Source organism: Equus przewalskii, chromosome 8, assembly GCF_037783145.1.
Source record: "Equus przewalskii isolate Varuska chromosome 8, EquPr2, whole genome shotgun sequence".
In the NCBI taxonomy this organism is placed as follows: Eukaryota; Metazoa; Chordata; class Mammalia; order Perissodactyla; family Equidae; genus Equus; species Equus przewalskii.
Genome location: NC_091838.1, coordinates 52,926,482 through 52,950,110, shown reverse-complemented (window position 1 = coordinate 52,950,110; position 23,629 = coordinate 52,926,482). Strand labels below are relative to the sequence as shown.

General features: G+C 32.7%; 1 protein-coding gene across 21 annotated transcripts in view; it reads right to left on the bottom strand.

Moving 5' to 3' along the window:
• OXR1 (oxidation resistance 1) overlaps nt 1–23,629 on the bottom strand; it is a 458,416-nt gene that overhangs the window by 12,660 nt on the left and 422,127 nt on the right. For 19 of the 21 annotated variants that reach the window (XM_070630802.1, XM_070630806.1, XM_070630803.1 and 16 more), the window contains one exon: nt 20,807–20,969. In XM_070630802.1, coding sequence (XP_070486903.1) covers nt 20,807–20,969 — 163 coding nt within the window. Of the gene's footprint in view, nt 1–9,401; nt 9,664–20,806; nt 20,970–23,629 lie in introns of those variants that run through there. The other 2 variants (XM_008531487.2, XM_008531488.2) reach the window with 1 other exon arrangement.

The following is a 23,629-nucleotide window of genomic DNA, read 5'->3' as shown; positions in this document are numbered from 1 at the left end:
TACTCATGCTGTGATGAATGAAGATAAATAAACTGTCAAGAGTCTGTGAATTAATAAAGAAAAAGGATTTGAAATCAAATGAATATAGAAATATACTTTCTCCTCTCAAAATACATGAATAAAGAGATAGATTCCTAGTATATATGATGGAACTGGAATTAGTCTTAAATTAATTTTATCCCCTTAGTAAATCATACTCCATGCACAGAATTTATTACTTTACCAAAAAGATTAAACCTAAGTAGAAAATGGACACATTTCTAGAAAATGTCCTACATCACACTGCCAATTATTAATGGTACACAGTTGAAGAAATCAAGATCTTCCAATTGAAGTTGTATTCACTATCTGGCTAAAAAGTCATTTCTTGAGGAATAAAGTGGTTTGCACACACAGTACTGATAAATTCCATTTGCAGGCACCTAGCACTACGACCTACCCTCTGCAGAATTAAGTCCTACTCTTTATCTTTTCAATCTTTGACAAATGACTCTCACACTCTGTGTTTTCCTAAGCATTTATTTCACAGAATTATAAACATAAAGGCAGGATTAAACCCACCCATCTCTATTACAAAGGCACTAACAATAACCAGAACAGAACAAAAACTGAAAATACAGAAAACTGATAGTTGCTGTGAATCTCACGAACAAGAACATGTATCCTCTCCTAGAGATAAAGAACAATACTTTGTTCTAACAGTCTTTCTTCCAGGATGTTCCAGTATTTCCCCCTGAGATTACCCTACAAACAAACCAAAAACCTCCCTTCCCCCAAGTGCCTTGCAGACTAACAAAAGTCTGGTAAATATCTGTGAATGTGCCATTTTTATTCCTTACTTATTCCTTACTACTCCTTAGTAAAGGTAGATAGGGTAGAAACAAAAATATTATCTAATCAATGCAATTTATGCTTACTTAGGTATCCAAAAATACATTAATCAAGAAGGAAATCTAAGTCTTAGCTGTTGAAGCTAACAAAAAGGGCATACAACAGGATCCTTGAAGTCATATAACCTTCTGTTCTATATTTCATCATATATGACAGTCTTTATTATAAAATAAGACGTGTAGTATGTTAAAACTTTGCTCTTTTTTGCCTTAAATTAAAACTATTACTTCAAAATAACACTTCATGGAACTTTAATAAATGAGGTATAAAAGGAGCAAATATAGAAATCATAAATTAGATAACTGAAAAATAAAATTGATAGAGGAAAAAAGATTTAAATCCAGAATGAATTCAAAATAGAACACATTATCAAAGTTTTGATTTGAATAAATCTATAATTAAAATAACTTCCTGTTAAATATATTTGCAGATGACTCAGATATATTCACTGTCTTTTAGTTGAGAAGAAACCTATGAACTACCCCATTCAATTACCATATGTATATACTGTATTAGCTTCCTGCAACAATAAATCTAAGAAGTGAATCTCATAAAAAGGGAATAATCTTGTGTTCTCCACAGTATATCAGGGCAAAAGAATACTCATTACATAATCTTGAAATACATAAATCCACCATTACAGTTGGAGACCCTAAAACTCCTCTATCAGTAATCCACAAATCCAGCAGGTATAAAATTGGCAAGGACATAGCTGAACTGAACAGCACTCTCCATTAATTGGATCTAATTGATATGTATAGAATACTTAATCCCACAACTGCAGAATACACATTCTTCTCAAGCTCACATGGAACATTCAGACCACATTTTGGACCATAAACCACACCTTAACAAAGAGAAATCATAAAAAGTATGCTCTCAGACCACAATGGAGTTAAACCAGAAATCAGTAACAAAGAAACAGTGGGAAATTTCCAAAATACTTTCAAACAACACACTTCTAATTAACACATGGCCAAAAAAATCCTGGAAAGGGGCCGGCCTGGTGGTGCAGCAGTTAAGTTTGTGCACTCCACTTTGGTGGCCCAGGGTTCAAGGCTTCAGATCCCAGGTGCAGACCTATGCACTGTTTATCAAGCCATGCTGTGGCAGGCATCCCACATACAAAATACAGGAAGGTGGGCACAGATATCAGCTCAGGGCCACTCTTCCTTAGCAAAAAGAGGAGGATTGGCAGAGGATGTTAGCTCAGAGCTAATTGTCCTCAAGAAAAAAGAAACAAGTCCTGGGAGAAATTTAAAAGATTTTGAATTAAATGAGAATAAAAACACAAATTATCAATATTTTAGGATGAGTGAAAGCAGGGATTAGAGGGAAAATTTATAGCATTGAATGCACATATAAGAGAAAGATCTAAAATCAATAATATAAGCTTCTATCTTAGGAAACTAGAAAAAGAAGAGCAAATTAAATCTGAAGTAAGTAGATGAGAAGAAACAATAAAAAAATTAGAGCAGAAATCAATGAAATTGCAAACAGAAAATCACTAGAGAAAAATCAATAAAACCAAAAGCCAGTTCTTTGAAAAAGTCAATAAAATTGATAAACTGCTAGCCAGGCTAACTAAGAGGGAGAAGACACAAATGAATTACATCAGAAATGGAGAGGGGCCATCACTATTGATCCATGGACATTAAGGATAATAAAGGAATATTATAAACAACTCTATATCCATAAATTTGATAACCTAGATGAAATGAATCAATTCCTTGAAAGACACAAACCACTAAACTCAAACAAGAATAAACAGATAACGTGAATAGGCCTATATCTATTAAATAAATTAATAATAACCTTACAAAACAGAAACTGTGAGGCACAGTTCTTAGCCAACTAAAATGAACTAGCTACCAGTAAACATCAAGGTAACTCTATGAAAAGCTATGCAAACTTGTTGAAAGCTACAAAGGACATGAGAATGGAAAAAAGGAAAAACTGAACAGATTTCTCTTCTGGCCACTATTATTTTGACTTTTGCAAAGCAACAACGCATACACTACGATAGCTAATTCTGTACTTACAAAGAAACCAAAAGTGGTTATGATCTCTCGCTCTGGAGCATTTGGAGTGAATCCGGATGGATTAACCAGTGAATTCTATCAAACATTTAAGGAAGAAATTACATTAATTCTCTACAATCTCTTCTAGAAAACAGAATAAAGGAAATACTTCCCAACTCATTCTATGAGGCCAGCATTACCCAATAAAAAAGAAAAAACAAAGACATTATAAGAAAACTATAGATCAGTATCTCCTATGAACATACATGTGAAAAGCTTCCCAAAATATTAGCAAATTGAATCCAATAATGTATAAAAAGAATTATATACAATGACCAAGTGGGATTTATTCCAGGTATGCAATGCATTTGCAAGGTATTCAATGTTTGAAAATCAACTGATGTACTCTATCACATCAAGAGGCTAAAGAAGAAAAATCCTATATCAATAGATGCAGTAAAACCACTGGTCAAAATCCAGCATTCATTCATGATAAAAACTCTCAGCAAACTAGAAATAGAGGGAAACTCCTTCAACTTGATAAAGAACATCTACAAAAAAAATCCTATAGTTACTGTCGTACATAATGCTGAGAAAAAAAAATACTTTCCCACTAAGATAAGGGAGGAAGGCAAAGATGTCCCCTTTCACTACCCCTATTCAACATTGTACTGGAAGTCTTAGCTAACACAGTCAGACAAGAAAAGGAAATAAAAGGTATACAGACTAGGAAGGATGAAATAAAACTGTGTTAGCAGATGACATTATTGTCTATAGAGAAAATTCTAAAGAAACCACCAAAATCTATTGGAATTAATAAGTGAGCATAGTAGGTGTGCAGTATACAAGGTTAATATACAAGAGTCAACTGCTTTCCTATACATCAGCAATCAAAAACTGGAATTAGAGGGGCTGGCCCAGTGGTGTAGTGGTTACATGCACTCTGCTTGGCAGCCCAGGGTTTGTGGGTTTGGATCCTGGAGGTGGACCGACACACCACTCATCAAGCCATGCTGTGGTGGCATCCCAGATACAAAATAGAGGAAGATTGCCACAGAAGGACAATCTTCCTCAAGCAAAAAGAGGAAGATTGGCAAGAGATGTTAGCTCAGGGCCAATCTTCCTCACTAGAAAAAGCAAAAAGAAAGAAAACTTGGAATTTAAAATGTAAAGCAACACTATTTATATTAGTACCAAAAAGTGAAATACTTAGGTATAAATCTAACAAAATGTATACAAGATCCACATGAAGAAAAGTGCAAAATTCTGATGAAAGAAATCAAAGAAGATTTAAATAAATTGAGAGATATTCCATGTTCAAAGATATAGACAAGAAGATATTGTCAAGATATCAGTTCTTCCCAACTTGGTCTACTATTCGACATAATTCCAATAAAAATTCCACCCAGGTTACTTTTTGGATGTGGGCAAACTGATTATTTACAGTTTACATGGAAAGATCCCAATGCCAGCACACGAATGAGGGAAAAGAACAAAATTTGAGGACTGACACTACTCGACTTCAAGACTTACTATAAAGCTACAGTAATCGAGACAGTCTATATTGGCAAAAGAACAGACAAATAGATCAATGGAATGGAGCACCCAGAAACAGACTCACAAATACAGTCAATTGATTTTCGACAAAGAAGCAAAGATAACTCAATGGAGAATGGATAGTCTTTTGCTAAATAGTGCTGAAACAACTGACATTCACATACAAAAAAGTTAATTTAGACAAAGCCCTTACACTTTTCAAAAAAGTTAACTCAGAATAGATCATAGACCCAAATGTAAAACACAAAACTATAAAACTCCTAGAAGACAACACAGGAAAAAATCTAGGTGACCTTGGGATTGAAGATGCTTTTTTAGATAGAACACCAAAAACCAGGATCCAGGAAAGAAAAAATAAGTTGGATTTCACTAAAATTAAAAAACATCTGCTCTGTGGCAGACACTGTCAAGAGAATGAGAAAACAAGCCACCGACTCAGAGAAAATCTTTGCAAAATACATATCCGATAAATGTTATCCAAAATATATGAAGAACTCTTAAAACCCAACAATAACAAAATAAACAACATAATTAAAACATGAACTAAAGATCTGAACAGACAACTCAACAAAGAAGATATACAGACGGCAACTAAGAATATTAAAAGATGCTCAATATTATGTCCTCAAGGAAATACTAATTAAAATAACAATGGATATCACTGGATACCTATTTAGAATGGCTAAAATCCAAAGCACTAACAACATCAATTGCTAGTGAGGATGTGGAGCAACAGGAACTCTCATTCATTGTTGATACAGTCACTTTGGAAAACAGTTTGGTAGTTTCTTACAAAACTAAACACTCTTATCATATGATCCAGCATGGCGATACTTGGTATTTACCCAAATGAACTGAAAATTTATGTCCACGGAAAATCTGCACATGAATGTATATAACAGCTTTTTATTATAAGTGTCAAAACTTGGAAGTAACCATGACGTCCTTCAATAAGTGAATGGATAAACTGTGGCACATCCAGACAATGGAATATTAAAAAGTCAGCATTAAAAAGAAATGAGTTAACACGGCATGAAAAGACAGGGAGGAAAATTAAATGCATCTTACTAAGTGAAACAAGTCAATCTGAAAAGGCTACATACTGTATGATTCCAACTATATGATACTGTGAAAAGGCAAAACTATAGAAACAGTAAAAAGATCAGTGATTACTGGGTGTTCAGGTGGAGGGAAGGAGGGATGAACAGACTGAACACTGGGAATTTTTAGGGCAGTGAAACAATAGTGTATCATCCTGTAGTAGTATACACAAGTCATTCCACAGAATGTACAACACAAAGAATAAACCCTAATGTTAAACTTAGGACTTTGGGTGATAATAATATATTAGTTCACAAAATGTAACACAAGATGTGAATAACTATAATACAAGATGTGAATAATAGAGGTACTGTGTTCAGGGGCAAAGGGGGTATATGGGAACTCTCTGTACTTTAAATTTCTCTGTAAACCTAAAATTACTCTAAGAAATAAAATCTATCAATTAAAAAAAAAGCCGAGAAATGATAAACACAAAATTCAGGGAAGTGGTTACCAATTTGGGGGAGACATGAGATACGACAGAGAAAGAACACACAGGCTGAGGCAACTGCCTTGGTAACGTTCTAGTTCTTAAGTCAGGTAGTGCGATCATAGATGTTCATTTTATTATTATGCCTCATAACCTGCATATGTAATAAATGCACTTTTCAACTACTAGGTCAAATAAATAAAAAAAAAATCTACATTGAATATATGTGTATATGCCCTCTTTCAAATTATGCTGTGACTGGAAAGCAGAAGATGTTTTACATACAATAAGGCATACATAAACACTAGGTAATAAACTTCCTGTGACTATATACTATAGGTAGGCAAACAGTATAGCAGAAAGAATACTGGGTTTGGGTTTAGACCTCTGTCGTAATTCCAATTCTGCTTTTTATTAGTTTTGTGAACTTGAGCAACCAGCTTTAATCTCTCCATTCTGGTCTTTCAAAGGGAAATAATAATCATACTTTAAGCACTCTATGAGGAATTTATGATAATATGTGTAAGACATATACAAAATACTGATGCGTTAAATGTACAAAATAAATGTTAATTCTCTTCTCATAGTTATATTCTGAAGATTTTGAGAATAAGTATACCAAAGAATCTAAGGGCACAGCCAGAGCCAGAATGCCTGGATTCAAACCACAGCTCTCACCCTTACTGATTGCAGTATGAATGCTAAATGTCTCCGTTTTGTAAAATGGAGATAACAGTAGCAATATTTCACAGCCTGAGGATTAAATAAAATAACTCACGTTAAGTGTTTAGAATAATACACAGTGTAATAAGAAGTACACAGTATAAGTAATTATTTTTATGATTATTATAATTATTATCTTGAGCTGAGATCACTGGAAAGATTTTTACATTTAAATTAGTTCTTAAAATTCAACCCGTGAGCTAATTCTTGCACAGATGTAAATAATTCATCATAGGAGCTTTTCTCCTGTGTTTTCACACATGGAAGCCTAAAATACCAAAAAAAAAATCCATCTTGTCATATATGATGGTCTAAATTAAAAAAAAAAAGGTGACTAAATTGGTGAAGTATTGGTGGAGATAAAACAATGCTGCTATTTAATGATTTCTCATTTTAATCTGATTAAGCCTAAATCCTTATTATAAAATAGGCTTATAACTTTCAAGCAAATTACAATTTATTGACAGACACTAAAATTCAGGATATAGTATACGGGTATATCAAATACATAAACAGCTTCAAGTAAATGATTAGAGATTAAAGTTTATATTGTTTGTCAGAATAAACTCTAAAACAGGCTTAAAAACATAAAGAAAAAATAAAAGTTAAGCACACTTGATGAATATGGTTCTCACTGAAGCTAACTGGCAAATTTTTAACTTCATTCCATGTATTTTGGAGTGTATTCTACCTATTAGTTATTAATGTCTTTGAGCCTTAAATTAATTTATTTTATAAAATGAAAATAATCTATCTCTGGTTAACACACAGGATTACTGTAAGGTCAAATACGATACTACATACATGAGCATTTAGAAAATTGTCCTGGTTTACATAAATATATGGCCATATTAGTACTAGTTCTAAGACAGTTCATCACTCAGGTCTATTGATATCATTCTACTAAGCAGTTGAGTAAAGATATGAAGAACTGTAAAAAGCTACAAAATACAAAGTCCCAATATGAGAAATTTTATTTGTTCTAAAATATTTGCTATTCTCTTAGAGGAATCATTTTCTGTTTTCACTTTTAAAGCAGAAGAGCCCCTTTTGAGGCAAAATCTTATCGGGAATCTCAATCTACAAAATGAGTAAAAGAACTGCTATCCTTAGTTTCCTAAGCCTTTCTCCTGCTCTACAGCTCCTATGATATCTACTCTAAAGCAAGGAAAACAGCTAGAAAACTGGGCCCTGAGCTTGTCTACACATCTAAACACATCATACTGTATTGTACTATTTTGGAAAACTCTTTAAAGGCATCCTGGTGAGGTAAAGAACGTCCTGGGATTAAGCTGTCTCTGTGCTCCATGACAGCTTAGTTTCAATAACCACTCCATACCTGTTTCCTCATCTTTAAAATTGGGAGTAAGACTACTGACTCTGCAAGGTTATTATGAAGGTTAAATGAACTGATATATATAAACTATATGCATGGGCAGAGCTGAAGACCAGTGAGAAGTATGCTTTTACATCTGACAAAGTCACCTAACAGCTTCCTATAAGGCTGAATAGGAATTGGTGAGTGTTGTTAAGTGTGTGATGCGCATTATAATGACCTATAAAGCTCAAAACGTTCACAATTTATTTTGTCTGTATTTGTAATAAATTAAACTGTATTAAAGTCTTAGCAAACTAATGATCAACGTTTATTTGAAGTGTAAATCAAAAAATACATAAATAGCTTCACTGTTCTTGGTTTAAAAAGAAAAACCTACGTTAACTGGCTATTCTGATAAATCTGATGACAATTTTAACAAATTCAATCATTTCAGATGCCTAAACTCCTCTGTGCTGCTGTATCACATAAAGAAATACTTGAAATTATTCAACTTGTATAAAAAGATGTAACAAAGTACTCTCAAGCCCCAATTAAAAATAATATCAATTGAAATCATTTTCATATTTTTACACGCTTAACACTTAGGGGTGGCAAGATGTTTAGAGGCATCTTCCAAAGTCACTCCTGGTTCTAAGTATATATCTAGCCTTATTTAAATCACCTGCAGTCAAAGTAAAAATAAAATTAATATTCATAAGGCAAGATATAATCCTGAAATATCACAGAAAGAACAAGTGGCAATACATTTTTTAACAAATAATGCACACATTTATACTGAAAAATAACTAAGATTCTTAAAATACTAAGTTGGCTAAGATTTTTATTTACTAGAACATCTTTAAAGTTTTGTATTAGGTACCACTACTTGAAATTTTTTGGAAGCTTAAAAAAGCCTCTTCTCAGATTGCTAAAATAGTCTTAATACATACTATTATAAATGTCTCTAGTTTGGGATGCAGTCAATAAAAATTAAAGTTAATTTACTCATTGATCTACTTAATTTATTTTTAAGCAAGAAAAAGATTCTGAATATTTCCTACAAAGTTAAGCTGAAATAAAAAATGAAGGCAGCAATAAAGATTTGGTAACTTCCTGTTGATGTAGAATAGGAAAACCAAAACATTTTTACAAAACAAAATTACAGTCCCTTATTCATTTCCTTTTTTGAAGATATTTAGGATTAGCAGAAATAATTTAAAAGTACTTTTCTGTAATCATACAATTTTGTATTCTATAAATATTCTCTATGTTTAAACTTTCAGAAATTGTATAATTTTGCATAATGTCACCATAAAAAGACTAGTAAATATAGATATTGAAATCACTGACTAAGATTTACCAGAGTATATTTATGATTAATTGGTTGATGTCTTCTCCCTTTTTTCCCATACCAGAGACGAGACATTTCCTTTCCAGGGCAAATTAAGTTACATCAAATCTCGTAAGAACTGTTTTAAAAAGCATTCTTCCTCTGTCACAGATAAATTTCCAGCACAAGAGCCCTACTACAGTGACAAAACAGTTTGCTAGAGACAAAGATTTGATTGACAAGACAGAGAGCTAATCACTAAGTAGTATCCATTGCAAAGATAGTCCTGAGTGGAGACTGTAAAGCTGGGGAGGGAAGAGAGGGTTTCCCATGTTTAAGTTTGGTTGCACTGTACCCAAATGTGCAAAGAAAGGGCTCAAAAGTTTAAAGACACAGAGCATTTATTTACAAACACCAATTTACTAAGAAATATACTAAAAATATCTTAGTCATAAAAAAGTAATTAGTACAGTTTCCAGAGTCCCTCCCAAAGTACACAAATGATTTCAATTAACATTTTGTTGTTTGCTCATACAGTCATAAATTCTGTTCTTTACTTTCATCTAAGAATCCTATAAAATTTCATCTTTTATGTGAGCATTTTTTAAGCAATAAGACATCTTTTGAAGACCCTTCATCCTCAAATCTTATAGAAAGACTATGTAAAAACAAAGCCAATTTACTACAAATAAATCCTAAAGAAATATTCAAAGTGATCTGAAAATTCCTTTGCCTGTTACACAGTACATTTTTAAACTGCATTTCCTAGAATCTAGTTTCTTAAAAAGGTACTTATATTTACTATGCTTACGTGTACTTCACTAACCAGTGGTATGCTGCATACAACCAAAGAAGTGAATTTTTAAGATTAAATATTATTACAGCTATAAACTAAAATTATCTACAGCTCAATTTTAACTACAATACCAATGCCATAATAGTACACCTGAATATTTCTTCCATCTTAAGCTAAACCTGCTCCTATTCCTTTACCTTATTTTGTGTACACATAAAACTGTGTACACACAATGCTACCCTTCACACACACATTCCCCACCTTTCTAGTACTCACAACACTGTACCACACCCACACCTCCACATTCCAGCATGTACATGTACAGGACATAGCACACCCCACACTGAACATCCTCCCTCCCATACATACCAGCCACCTGCCTCATCTCCTCAACCAGTGCCATCACACTTACCCTAAGATCTGTCTCCCAAAGTCCCTCATAGGCACACTATAACCATTTCCATGCCAGCCTTAGTATACACAAAGTCCTATTATATAGTGCACTGTGGTCACTCTTCCCCCAGTCATTGCACTTCCCCTACACACACCAACATTACATAACTTGGTGGTATTGGGGTGCCATTTTAAAAACCTATCGTTACTTCCAGCCAGATTTCCTAAAATTAAAAATATTTCATGTGTACCAAAATGCAGTTTAAATGAGATTTTTTAAAACACACACACACCAAGCACAGGATAGCCTATTCTGTTGGTTGTCTACTCAACATCCATCCCCATACCTTCTTCCTAATACAGCTTTGATTTTGCTTAGGTATCTTTTCAGCCAAGCGCTCTGAGAAGGCTGGCTCCATGCCTGGACAGGATGGATCTTTACAGATCTAAACCAGTGGCTCTCAAATTTTAGCGTGCATCAGAATCACCTGGAGCGTTTGTTAAAACAGAATGCTAGGCTCCAAAACCAGTTCCTGACTAAGCTGACTGAAATGGGGCATGAGAATGTGCACTTTTAACAAATTCCAAGATGCTGCTGCTGCTGACATTTTGAGGACCATACTTTGAAAAACAACTAAACCACAATGAGATATCACCTCACACTTGTTAGAATGGCTATTATCAAAAAGACAAGAAATAAAACAAGTGTTGGCAAGGATGTGGATAAAAGGAATCCTCGTGCAATACTGATGAGAATGTAAATTGGTGCAGCCTCTATGGAAAACAGTATGGAGATTCCTCATAAAACTTCAAAATAGAACTACGATATGATCCAGCAATTCCAGTTCTGGGTGTTTATCCAAAGAAAAGAGAAACACCAATTCCAAAAGATATGCGCATCCCTATGTTCACTGCAGCATTATTTACAATAGCTAAGATAAGGAAACAACCTAAGTGTCCTGCAACAGATGAATGCTAAACAAGATGTGGGGTGTGTATACATACATACATACACAAATACACACAATGGAATACTATTCAACCATTAAAAGGAATGAAATCTTGCCTTTTACAACAACATAGATAGATCTTGAGGGCATTATGCTAAGTGAAATAAGTCAGACAGAGAAAGACAAATACCATATGATCTCACTTTCATGTGGAATTTAAAACAAAAACGGCAGCAACAAAACCAAGCTCACAGATACAGAGAACAGGGTGGTGATTGCCAGAAGCAGGAGGTTGTGGGTAGGCAAAAGGCAAAAAAAATTCCAGTTACACAATAAGTCCTGGGCATGTAATGTATAGCATGGTGACTACCATTTAGAAATTGTATTACATATTTGAAAGTTGCTAAGAGAGTAATCTTAAAAGTCCTCATTACAGGAAAAAAAAATTTTCTTAACTATGTATGGTGACTAATGTTAACTAGATTTATTGTGATCATTTCACAACATATAAATACCAAATCATTATGTTGCACATCTGAAACTAAGTATGTTGATTATACTTGAATTAAAAAAAAAAAGAAAAGCAAGTGGTTTAAGCTATTTTGAGTGTGGTTTTCTGTTTCTTGAAGCCAAATGCTTCCTAATTAAAAAACACACTATCGAGCAGACATAAAATGAGCTCAGTAAATCTCCTTCCTGCCCTTTCTTTTTTTCATAGTGTTTAGAAAACATAATGCTAGATCATTTAAATTTGTCTAGACATTGCAGAGCTTGAAGCAGATGTCAATTTATCATTAGTGTAAAATGACAGACTATAAAATGAAGCACTTTTAAAAACATAACCAGTTTATGCTCTCATAATTCAGATATTCAACTTAATAATCTTTTCTCCTCTACTTTCTTTATTGGGATTCAAGAAAGTAGAATCCCATATTGAATTACCTCATAGCTGATTTCCTCTGAGTTGGGAATGGTCCACTAGAACCAATAATATATAATCTACCCTACCCAATATTTAAAGTAACAGTTTAGAAGTAATTTTTAATGTTTAAAATCATAAACAAGTCTGTCATTCATCCTCTCCATCTCTTCTTGCAATGCATATTAAATAACATTTTAGATTTTTAATGGAAATTTTATAGCCTAAAACTTCTGGTTAGGAACTGAGGAAAAACGTTAACAGGGTAGCAAAGTATTGGTTCAAAACTTCCCTGAGGTATATAACATCCTAAGTTAACATTATTAGTAGTCAAAACAGATTGTATTAGGCATGATTCTAGAACCAGAGATCTAGTCTACAGTACAGTGCCTATAATAATACTGTATTTTATACTTGAAAATTTGCTAAGAGGGTAGATCTTATGTTAAGTGTTCTTATTACAAAATAATAATAATAAAGAAGGTGAGAAGAAACTTTTGAAGATGATGGATATGTTTATGGCACAGATTGTGGTGATGGTTTCATAGATGATATATTTGTTTCTGACCTCATCAAGTTTTATACAGTAAATATGCACAGCTTTTTGTATGTCAATCATACCTCAATAAAGTGGTTTAAACAATACTCGATATAGAAATATTATATAAGACAACTTGCATTAACTCATAAATTCTAATTGTTTTTAATGCTTTTGATTTTTACCTTTTTCAAATTTATTGAATTTCTTCTGGAGTTATGATTTGTAATACTATGTGATTGGATCAATTTAAAAAGAAAGTATATTTTTCTTTAATTGTCTTTATCTAAAAAGGTGACCTCTATTTAGTGACTTAGATATAAGACATCCTTTTGAATAAAATCAATTCCGTATAAATTTTGCTGGCTAGGCTGAGAAGAGAGCAGGAATGTTTTTGTTTTATATATTGACTCAATTTTAATTTTGGCATTACTTGTGCTTTAATTAAAAATAAAAAAACATATGTTTAATAAAATAAACACCAGAATACTCATTATCTGGCAGCTTAAGAAATAAAGTATTAAACACACAATTGGTTTGGTTAATGATACTGGTACTGCTGCCTTTTAGAAGTTGCAGCAATACCAAATTGTCAGAAAAATCTTCTCTGAGAAACCTAAAGACAACAAAGGCAATAACTCTACTTAATTGATGACAATTAAGAAAACAGGACTGACTGCACATGATGATCATCACATACTAGTGGAAAATCAAATCCAGTAAGGATATAATATGATAAATTTTATGCCTAAAATGCTAAGATTAGGTAAATATTTTAAATTGATATAATTAAAATGAACAACACTAGAAATTAATGTCAAAATGGGAAGATTCTATAAATGATTTAAAAATTATCTAAGCCAGAAAGAGGATTCTAAAATATTTTGAGTAATTATAAAATGTTTGCACAGGTTTATATACTAAGCTGTCATCATATTTACATTTACACTTACACTTAAATGAATAACCTAAGCTTTGTTTGTTTGTTTGGGAAAATGTGAGTAATGTCAAGCACCTGAAAATGAACATCAGCTCAGAAACCAGAAATCAAATGCAACATGCTTCTATCAATACTTCTGCAAGGGTGAGAAGTATGGAGTAAACCAAAGCAATTTTCTTCTAACACCAGTTATTACTTTTAAAATAAAAAATGTTAAAACGTCGTATAATAATTGACATATAACCTCAGTAAACTCATATTTTTAAATTTAATGAACAAGATTAAACTTGAGAGGTGAACTTCTAAATAAATTAATTAAAGCTAATTTAACGAAGTCAATTTCTTAGTTGTTTTTATCATCCTAGGAGCACTAGGTGTTTTAATTAGTAAGTCTGGGGTATGAGAGACACTGAACTACAAGTGGTATAAAAGTAACTCTAGAGAAAAAAATGGAAAACTTTTTCCGCCAGTTCTTATCCCAAAAGGCGTGAAAATCAACTCAAAGGAAGTGAGACAACAACCAATTTTAGCTTAAAAAGCTCCACTTTTGAGGCCTGTGTCATTAAGGGGCGAGATTGGCACACTTAACACATGTGACACCTTGAAACCTAAAACTTTCAGGATTCTAGTAGAGAGTTCCTTGAAGGTGGTACTTGGGGTTGAGGGTGATAGAGTCCAAGGGGTGCATTAATGTTTCATGGTATCTGGTGACAGAATAAAACTGACTTGTATTGCCATAGCATCATTTTTACTTAATGATAAGGAATTTAAAAAATTCTTTTCATATTACTTCAGATAAATTAAGAAGATCAATGCAAAATTCACATGAATCTTCACACAGGCTTCAAAAATATTTCAGGCTTATTGTGGTGGCCACTGCTTTAGACCATACCATTGGACTCCTGGGTACTTGTCAAGTACATCAAACTTTAAAGAGCATTTGATGGACAAGTTCAAGAGGTGCAGATCAATGACTTCTAGCCTGGTATGTTTCTTGATTTCCCTCTCCTGGTAGTGCCTCTGAGCACACAACATGATAGGAGTCCTTTGGTATGTAAGGGAGTTAAGCCTTAAGTAATTCCATCAGCATGCCTGCTATTGATAACAAAAGATGTTTTTAAAAATCAAGGCACAAAGTGATTAAAGAAAACTTCTCCATGGTGAACCAAATTTATGTTTTTGGTGTGCAGATTTAACACCAAAAATAAACGGAATATTTTGAAAAACATTTTATACAATGTAACTTGCATGACAAACTTGAAAATTAAACTATATTATGATCAATATTGTGTGAAAGAATCTTTCAAAGAATCTTTCATAGTCTTAGCATTGTATACATTTAATGCAACACCAGAAGTGGTGGCATAGGATAGTATAGTGGTTTTTCCACCTCTACTGTGCAATGCAACTGCCTGAAGAACTTTCAAGAATACTGATAACTAGGTCCCACCCCAGTGATTCTGATTTAATTGGTCTGAGATAACTGTGAACAATAAGACTTTTGAAAGTTCTCCTTGATGATTCAAAGGTTCTGCCAAGGTTAAGAATTTGGTGTGGTGGAAAGAGTATAGGCTCTAAACTGCATATTCACCACTATGATTTACTACTATGGGGATTTTAGCCAAATAAGAAACAAGTTTAGAGAAATTATCTGTAAAATAAAGATGATAGTCTATAATTAAATGGGTTGCTCTAGATGTAACTATTAATTTATCAGAAATTCAAGGCAGAAGAATATGTTAACACTGTGAGGATGCAATCCTACAAGAAAAATTTGATTTCTTAAAATCTAATTACAAGGGAAAAAAGAAAAGCAAAGAAACAGAGGGAGAACCTTCATTTACAGAGATTTAAGAGACATTTTAACTAAGTGAAACACTTGGACCTTAGCTGGATCTGATTCAAATAACAAACTGTAAAAATACATTCACATTACATGTATTTTACACATTTTTATGACATTTGAAGAAATGTGAACAACTGAGGAAAAGAAGGGATTATAGATGAAATAAGTTGATAAAACTGGTGATTGGTATATGCAAATTCATTATATTATTAAGATCTATTTTTGTATATTTACCAAATCAAAGCACTATCATCAGGAAACAGTAGGTGTCAACAGGCCTCTTACCCCACCTTTACCTCAGGACCTTCCTGACACTTTGTTGAAATGTATTAGGGCATTTCCCTTTTCAGCAAATATCCATACAAACAACCCCCATCAAAAACCAAAAAATAACATTTTTCACAAAATTGCAAAGCCCCCATATCAAATATCATCCTCACTATACATGCTCTACTGACTTCCTGTCATTGGATACTGGCAGATAACCAGATGAAAAGACTTTACAATAAGCAGTACCTTGTTAGATGCAAGGTAAGATTATTAAACTCTCACTAGCAGACTCATAATTTAGAAACTTAAGATATGGCTAAAAAAACAAAGTTGGAAGAAAAAAAAAAGAACACAAGGTTGAAGCAAGCTGATGTTTTACATTAACTATATTTATATTGACTAAACTAAAACAATAAAGTGCATATATTAAAGAATATCAAGCTCTCACACATCTTGAGTTATATGCATAGTATTCCTGATTCTTTCTCCCAATATTCAGCAATTTTAGTTCTGATGTATCATCAAGGCTCTTACTCCTGATCACCTTAAAATGTAGCTAACTTTTCTCTTTCTTAGTAAACATAGGTTTCTGCTGCTCTCATCTCTCTCTGGAATTTACTGTACAAATCTCCAATATAAATATATCATATAAAAATCTCTAATATAAATATAAATCTCTCCGTTCTCCCTTCTTTTTCTCACCATTTCTCATTGTTAAATTCCAGTCTTTTCTAATTATCTTCAATAGGACTGACTTTCAATTTGCATATTTTGGAACTGAAATTATTTTAAATATCACAGAATTTTTCTTGCTATCTCAAGTCCACATTTCAGTAATTTGGGGTGCCATAATTATAAATGTTTTGAAACATTTTAAGGTAATGATGGGGATACTGCAGGATCTAGAAAGAGTTAAAAGAGTAAACAGTGGAAGTACCAGAGAAAATAATCCTGAAGAAGATTTAAAAGAAAGATAAATATTTCCAGTTTATCAGAGGATATAGAAAATTTTGTTGTTATTCATGTGTACTGGGAGAAAGAACAAAGACAAATGGGTTAAACCTACAAAGGTATGTTTCTTTAAATTCATTGTAAGAAAAAACTTTCTAACAGAATTGTCCTAAAATGTAAATTATTGCTCCTTGAGGTAATAAACTCCTTATCACTGAATATGCTAAAGCAGAACCAAGAAGAGTGTAAAATGAGAGAGGCTGGACTGTCAGTTAATTCCAACTTCCAGAGTCTATGGACTTTATATATTATATTATATATTATATAATGTACAAAATTATATATATTATTGATGACAAAATATCTACCACAACTGACATAAGAACTTATTTTATGATATGGACCAATTTTGAAAGATGAGTAGAAGTTTTATATACTACATTAATCTATGCCCAAATTTATTCATTACTCTAATAAATATTTATTGAGAATAAATTATATGCCTGCATCATTCTTAATGCTGAGGACATAGTAGTGTATGAAACTGACAAAACCCTGCCCTCATGGCACTTCCATAGGGAGAGGGACAGGAGGCAAATAGAAGAGCAGTGGAAGTGAAGGTAAGTTTACCGTATGCAGAAGTTTCCCTAATGTATAAATCTCTAGTCAGCAATATATTTCTGCCTAAATAACAGTCAGGATAATCAAGATCTCCACTGAAGCAGAGTAAAAGTGAGTAGAGCAGATAGTTTTACTCAAACAGACTGATGCTCAAGTTGGTTGCCATAATAAATTCATCCTAAATTCGAAGTCACCTCTTCTCCCCTGGTAGGTGGGAAAAAAACCCCAAAATATCACTACACATTTTAAAGTACTCTTATTTTATATAAGTCCTCTAGCCAAATTCCTTTCTTAAAACATTATTTTAACTTTTACAATATTTTTTATGTCATTATACATTTATTGGTTCAAACTCATTGAAAGTACAACACCAAGAGTGAGCCCTACAGTGAACAATGGACTTTGGATGAAAAAAATACTTTTTAGGCACTTAGTAACCATAAGACACTAGACTAGCACTGTATAAGAGAAATACAATGCAGGACATATGCAATCATAAATTTTCTAGTAGCCACATTAAAAAAGAAAAAAAAAGTTAAACTTCAATATATTTTATTTTACCTAATATGTCCAAAATGTTATCAATTCAACATAACTGATATAAAATTAGTGATATTTTATATTTTCTCAACTCTAAATTTTTAAAGATTTTATTTTTTCCTTTTTCTCCCCAAAGCCCCCTGGAACATAGTTGTATATTTTTAGTTGTGGGTCCTTCTAGTTGTGGCATGTGGGATGCCGTCTCAGCATGGCTTGATGAATGGTGCCATGTCCATGCCCAGGATCTGAATCAGCGAAACCCTGGGCCGCCGAAGCGGAGGGTGTGAACTTAACCACTCAGGGCTCACTCAGCTCAGGGCTGGCCCCATCAACTCTAAATTTTTTAAATCCAGTGTATATTTATATTTACAGAATATCTTAATTTGGACTAGCCACATCCCAAGTGCTCAACAGCTACATGAGGCTAGTGGCTGCTGTATCTATAGAAATCAGTCTATTTTACACTATAGCACATCTCAATTCAGACACTAAATTTTCACAGGAAATACCTGATCTTACTTGTATTTAGATTTATTTAGATCATATTTACATTTCATGAAATTTATAGTTGAAAAAGATTCATATATCCAAGTTGTTCCAAGCATATTTAAGTTATCCAATTACTGAATCAAGTATCAGCTTTTAAATTTAAATTAATTAAAATTAAATAAAATAAAAAATTCAGTTCCTTAGCTGCACTAGCTACACTTCAAGTACTCACCACATGTGGCATGGCTACCATATTGGACAGTGCAGCACAATTTCTAGACAATGCAGCAAAAAGTTTCTAGAATTAGAATTCTCTTCCATTTTCTTTTCATCTGAATCAATTCTGGTTGAAAACAGGTGAGGAAACATTTTTTCCTTTAGAAATTATAACCTGCAGAGTCCTCCACAAGAATTGAGGCAGTTCCTCTGAATCAAAATAGTCACTAGTTAAATAATCAATAATAATAGTCTATTATTTCCAAAGTTAAGTGCTCTAACCCCAATAGAGAGAAAACTCCCAATTCCCTTACTTGATTGAATATATTGCCATCCACCTTACCACTCACGTTAGAAATGTCACCATTACCTAGTTGTCACTAAATCCTGTATTAGCTAGATAATGAAGTTTTAAAAAACTTTATTTCATCTCCTTCCACGGTATCTTCAACTGTTGCTACCTTAATACTGGTACACATCTTTGGTCACCCGGGTTATTTTAAAAGCTTCCTAAAGTTAATTTTAAATACATAGGGATTATTCTACATATGACAACACCAGTGTAACAATCACCCAGAAAAAAATATATAACACCTCCAGGACTCAATAAGGTTCCCTCCTGCCCCTAGCCAACCAACTCCTCAACCCCCAGAAACAGGTAGTCTGATGGACTTTTGACTAGTTTTGCCCTTCTGAGCTTCATGGAAATGAAATTCTACAGCATATACTCTTTTATGTCTAGTTTGGCTTCTTTTACTAAACATATTATCTGTGAGACTCATTCATGCTGTTGCCTGTACCAGTAGGTCTGTTTTTTATTACCATGTTACTTGGAATTTTATGAATATTCCAAAATTTATTTATCCACTCTTCTGATGATGGGCATTCAGGTTGTTTCCAATTTGGGGTTATTGCAAATAAAGCTGGCAGCCTGAAGATTAATGATGTTAATTTAAGTACTAAAAGTCCCAAATAAATGCTCAATACATGTTACCTCTTTCCCTCCGTTATATTGGAGTTACAGTAGAAACTGATGTGTAAACACGACACAGAGTGGACTTAGACACACTCAAAATTAGGTTTGCATTTTAAACAAAAGACATGCCATGTATACCTTCAATCACTATACATGTTAAGCACATGCACAATAAATTAAAATCACATAAACAACCACAAACATTAACACCAAATGGATAACAAAAGTTGATTCCATTTATTATCACATTTTAGCATCTGCTCTATATTTTCTAATGCATCAAGAAGAAATTAATTCAGGCAATTGCAACAACAACAGAAAAACCACCAGATACTGTCACACTATCAATCCCACAAAACAAAGATGTATAACAGGATATGCAATATTAAAGGATGTATCTAAAAGAGGTTATAAAAAGTCAACCAGTGTTAATTTGGTCATTTGGACAAGTTCAGTAAATTTGAGAACAGAAAATTCTTACTACTTTGTAAAATTAGTATCGGCTTATTTCCCTTATATTATTGCTAAATTCATGTCAAGATAACGCTTGCATATGGACTTAGAAATAAGTGCTCATTTCTATGAACATGTTAAATAACTGCTGAACCTCCTCTATACAGGAGATATTAAAATGAATCATATCTGAAAAAGTCGAATGAAAATTAGTATAACAGCAATTAATATTATTCAAAAATGCACTCAAAAGTCATTTTATTGCTGACAAGTTGCTTCTCTAGTATTTTAAAGCAAAAGGAAAATGACCAATAGTAATAAACTAAAGTTACTAACCAGATTTATTCAATAAAACACACACACACACACATATATATATATATATATATATATATACATATATATATATGGACAGTGAACCTTTAAAAACATTACTCTTTTGTACAAAGATCACTCGTACTTTGCCTGTTCTATCATAAAGCTACACATTCACACAAAGTGAAAAGATGAATGAAATCTTCACATTTTTCTCCTTACCTCCCATTCTCTTGCTGCTGCTTCATTAGTAGAATCCTCATTTGTTTCAGATTCTTCAATCTTTTTTACTACTATAAATCCAGGTTCTCTGGTGTATTCACCAGTATCTTCTGCATATATTTCTGGACTCCACTGAATGAAGAAGGCATATAAGTGGTCTGTCCTGTTAGAACAAGTGACTATTAATAATAGACCTAGTATTCTGCGCTGTTAGCAAGAATTACAAAATTATATTTGCTAAGTATCTTGACAAAACTTGAAAACTTAAAATGTACATAAAATATACATTATGCTCTATTTAAAAAGATAACAAAGCCCACTACCAGAAAGACATTAACTTAAAAAAATTTATTTGGCTGTGTTCTGTCAAGTTGTTCTGAGAAAACTATTAAGATTTTCCTTAGCATGCTTTTCACTAGTTCACATGCTATCCATGGTAATGTTTTTTTCTCTTTAAAGAAACTAATGATGGGAAGGGAAACTGAACCCACAATTTTGACCTCATTCCCAAAATGTTCTAATTATCTAAAATACAAGTAAACAATTTACTAATTGCCTATTTTGAAACCTGAACACTATATGGAATTTTTCCAAGTTAACAGAAATTTAACGTGTTTAACTTTTAAATGATACCAGGAACACACAGTGTATTAGTGATTCAGGGATAGATGATCTAATCTTTTAAATCTCTTGTTCTCTTTTCAATTTTGTTTACTACAGTAAAATTTGTTGTTATAAAAAGATAATTAAATCCCTGGTAAAAACATTCGAGGGTCAAATACATATTTCAAATATCTATGTTTTGTTTACTTCAAAAGATTGAGTACAAAAGTCTCAACTAACATACACCACTCAGTAACAACAGTTCTGGAAGTTACGTTTCTAATTTAATGATTTTTTTTTTAAAGTGTTGTTTCTTATGTGCCAGCTAACATATTAAAGGGGTGTTAAGTTTCAGCTTTTAGACAATTTGCCTCTACCAAAACAGCAATGTTCATAAATTACATGTATACAATAAAGTTCAAAATCTTAATAAAACTAATTTTTAATGAACATTAGCCAAGGTGCAATGACGTTAAAATGGAAAATTCCATGTAAAAATTAAAATAAAGCCAACAGAAATGAGAAAAACTAAATCTTTGTTAGTTTTAACTAAGATATAATAAGTTAAATTTTTCATTGTCATCTCAATATCATTGGCAAGTCAATATCTGGCTCTGTGCCTTTCAGTTATTTGTGAATTATGCAAATCATACCGTATTTTTAGATTACTCTAATCACATTTTGTTGAATGCACACATTGTACTGCGTATTTGGATGGGAAAGGGAGGAAGAAGAATTTCATCATTATATCCCTGAAAGCAGCAGTCTTCAGAGCAGTATATAAAGACTTTCCATGAGGTAGACGGACACTTAAGATACTCCTAAGGGAATCGATTTCTTTATCTTCTACTCCCATATGTTACTCTTCACTCATACTAATCTGCCTGAGAACAGTGTGGTCAAGGTATCTTACAGATTTCCTGTTCTCTGCCTTCACTATAGCACTTTTTCTACTTTATTAAAAAAAGGGGCATAGCCTCACCCATGCAAAATTTTACAATGGTACATAACTTAAATTATAAAAACTTCCAGGCTGCCCAAAGTTGGCATTGAGACAAGGAAACGATTCTAAAGGCTGGTTAATAAATCCTTTTGCATATCAGGTGGTTTCTAATTCATTGATTTCCACAAAATTAAAGAAGTTTTTAAAGGAGTTGTTCACTGATGATTACTAAAAATAATTTTAATGAAAGATGATTAAGTATTTTTTGGAATATAAATAAAAACATGTTTAAAGAATGGAGTCACATTCTCATAAAACTCTTTTCAGTCTCATATTTTTCTGTGAACAAAACTTCTCAGTACTTATTAAAAAAACAAAAAATGGAGGAGCCAGAGCTGAGGGGCTGAATCCTATCTCATGATTTCAATAAACAATATTCATCAAGGGATATAAACTAACTGAAGGAAAGCCCCATCTATTTTATTAAGTCATTTCCTATGATATTATATTTTTTATGTGTAATAATTTATGTTACTTTGATCAACTGTGTATTAATAATAATTGTAATAGTAAAATAAAATTTTCTTCTGGATTTAAGTAACATTTGGAATAATGTAGTTGTTAATAGACAATTTCCTCTTGGATTTCTGCATGTCTTGAGTACTTTGTTCAGCACTATCTTTTAAATATGTTAGCACAGGAAATACAGCATAGTCATAGAAGGTTGAAGTAGTATCCTTCTGGAGCAAAGGGTAACCACGCTTACTGTACATTATAAAAAGTTTAGGTTTCCTAAACTTATGGTTCTTCTTCTGTAATATAACTCATGGCACGTGCAGCTGTCACCTGGCCTTCTTCACATCACACTACGGGAAACGAGGCTCAAAGAACTCATGAAGATGCTGCTACTCTGACTACTGCTATTGTTGTTACTCTTGTGTTTTCTGCCAGCATGCATCAAACTGAGGCAGACTTCTTAGCTTGCAAGTAGGGTAAACCTTAGACCACCCTTTACTATTTTGACAAAATTTTCAAAAAATATCACTAAAAATTTTAAAATAAATGTAACAGTAATAATATACACAGATATATAAGTGCAATTTGCTGCAGGGCAATACAATAGGGAATAAAAATATAGGACCTTATAATAAGATTCTATGAGGAGGTGTAATGGTATAAGTTCAAAGAGGAAAAGTAATGATACAAATTCTAACTATTATAGAAGAGCACATTGAAGTAGTTTTGAAAGGCATAACGGTAGAGGGTAAATTTTTATG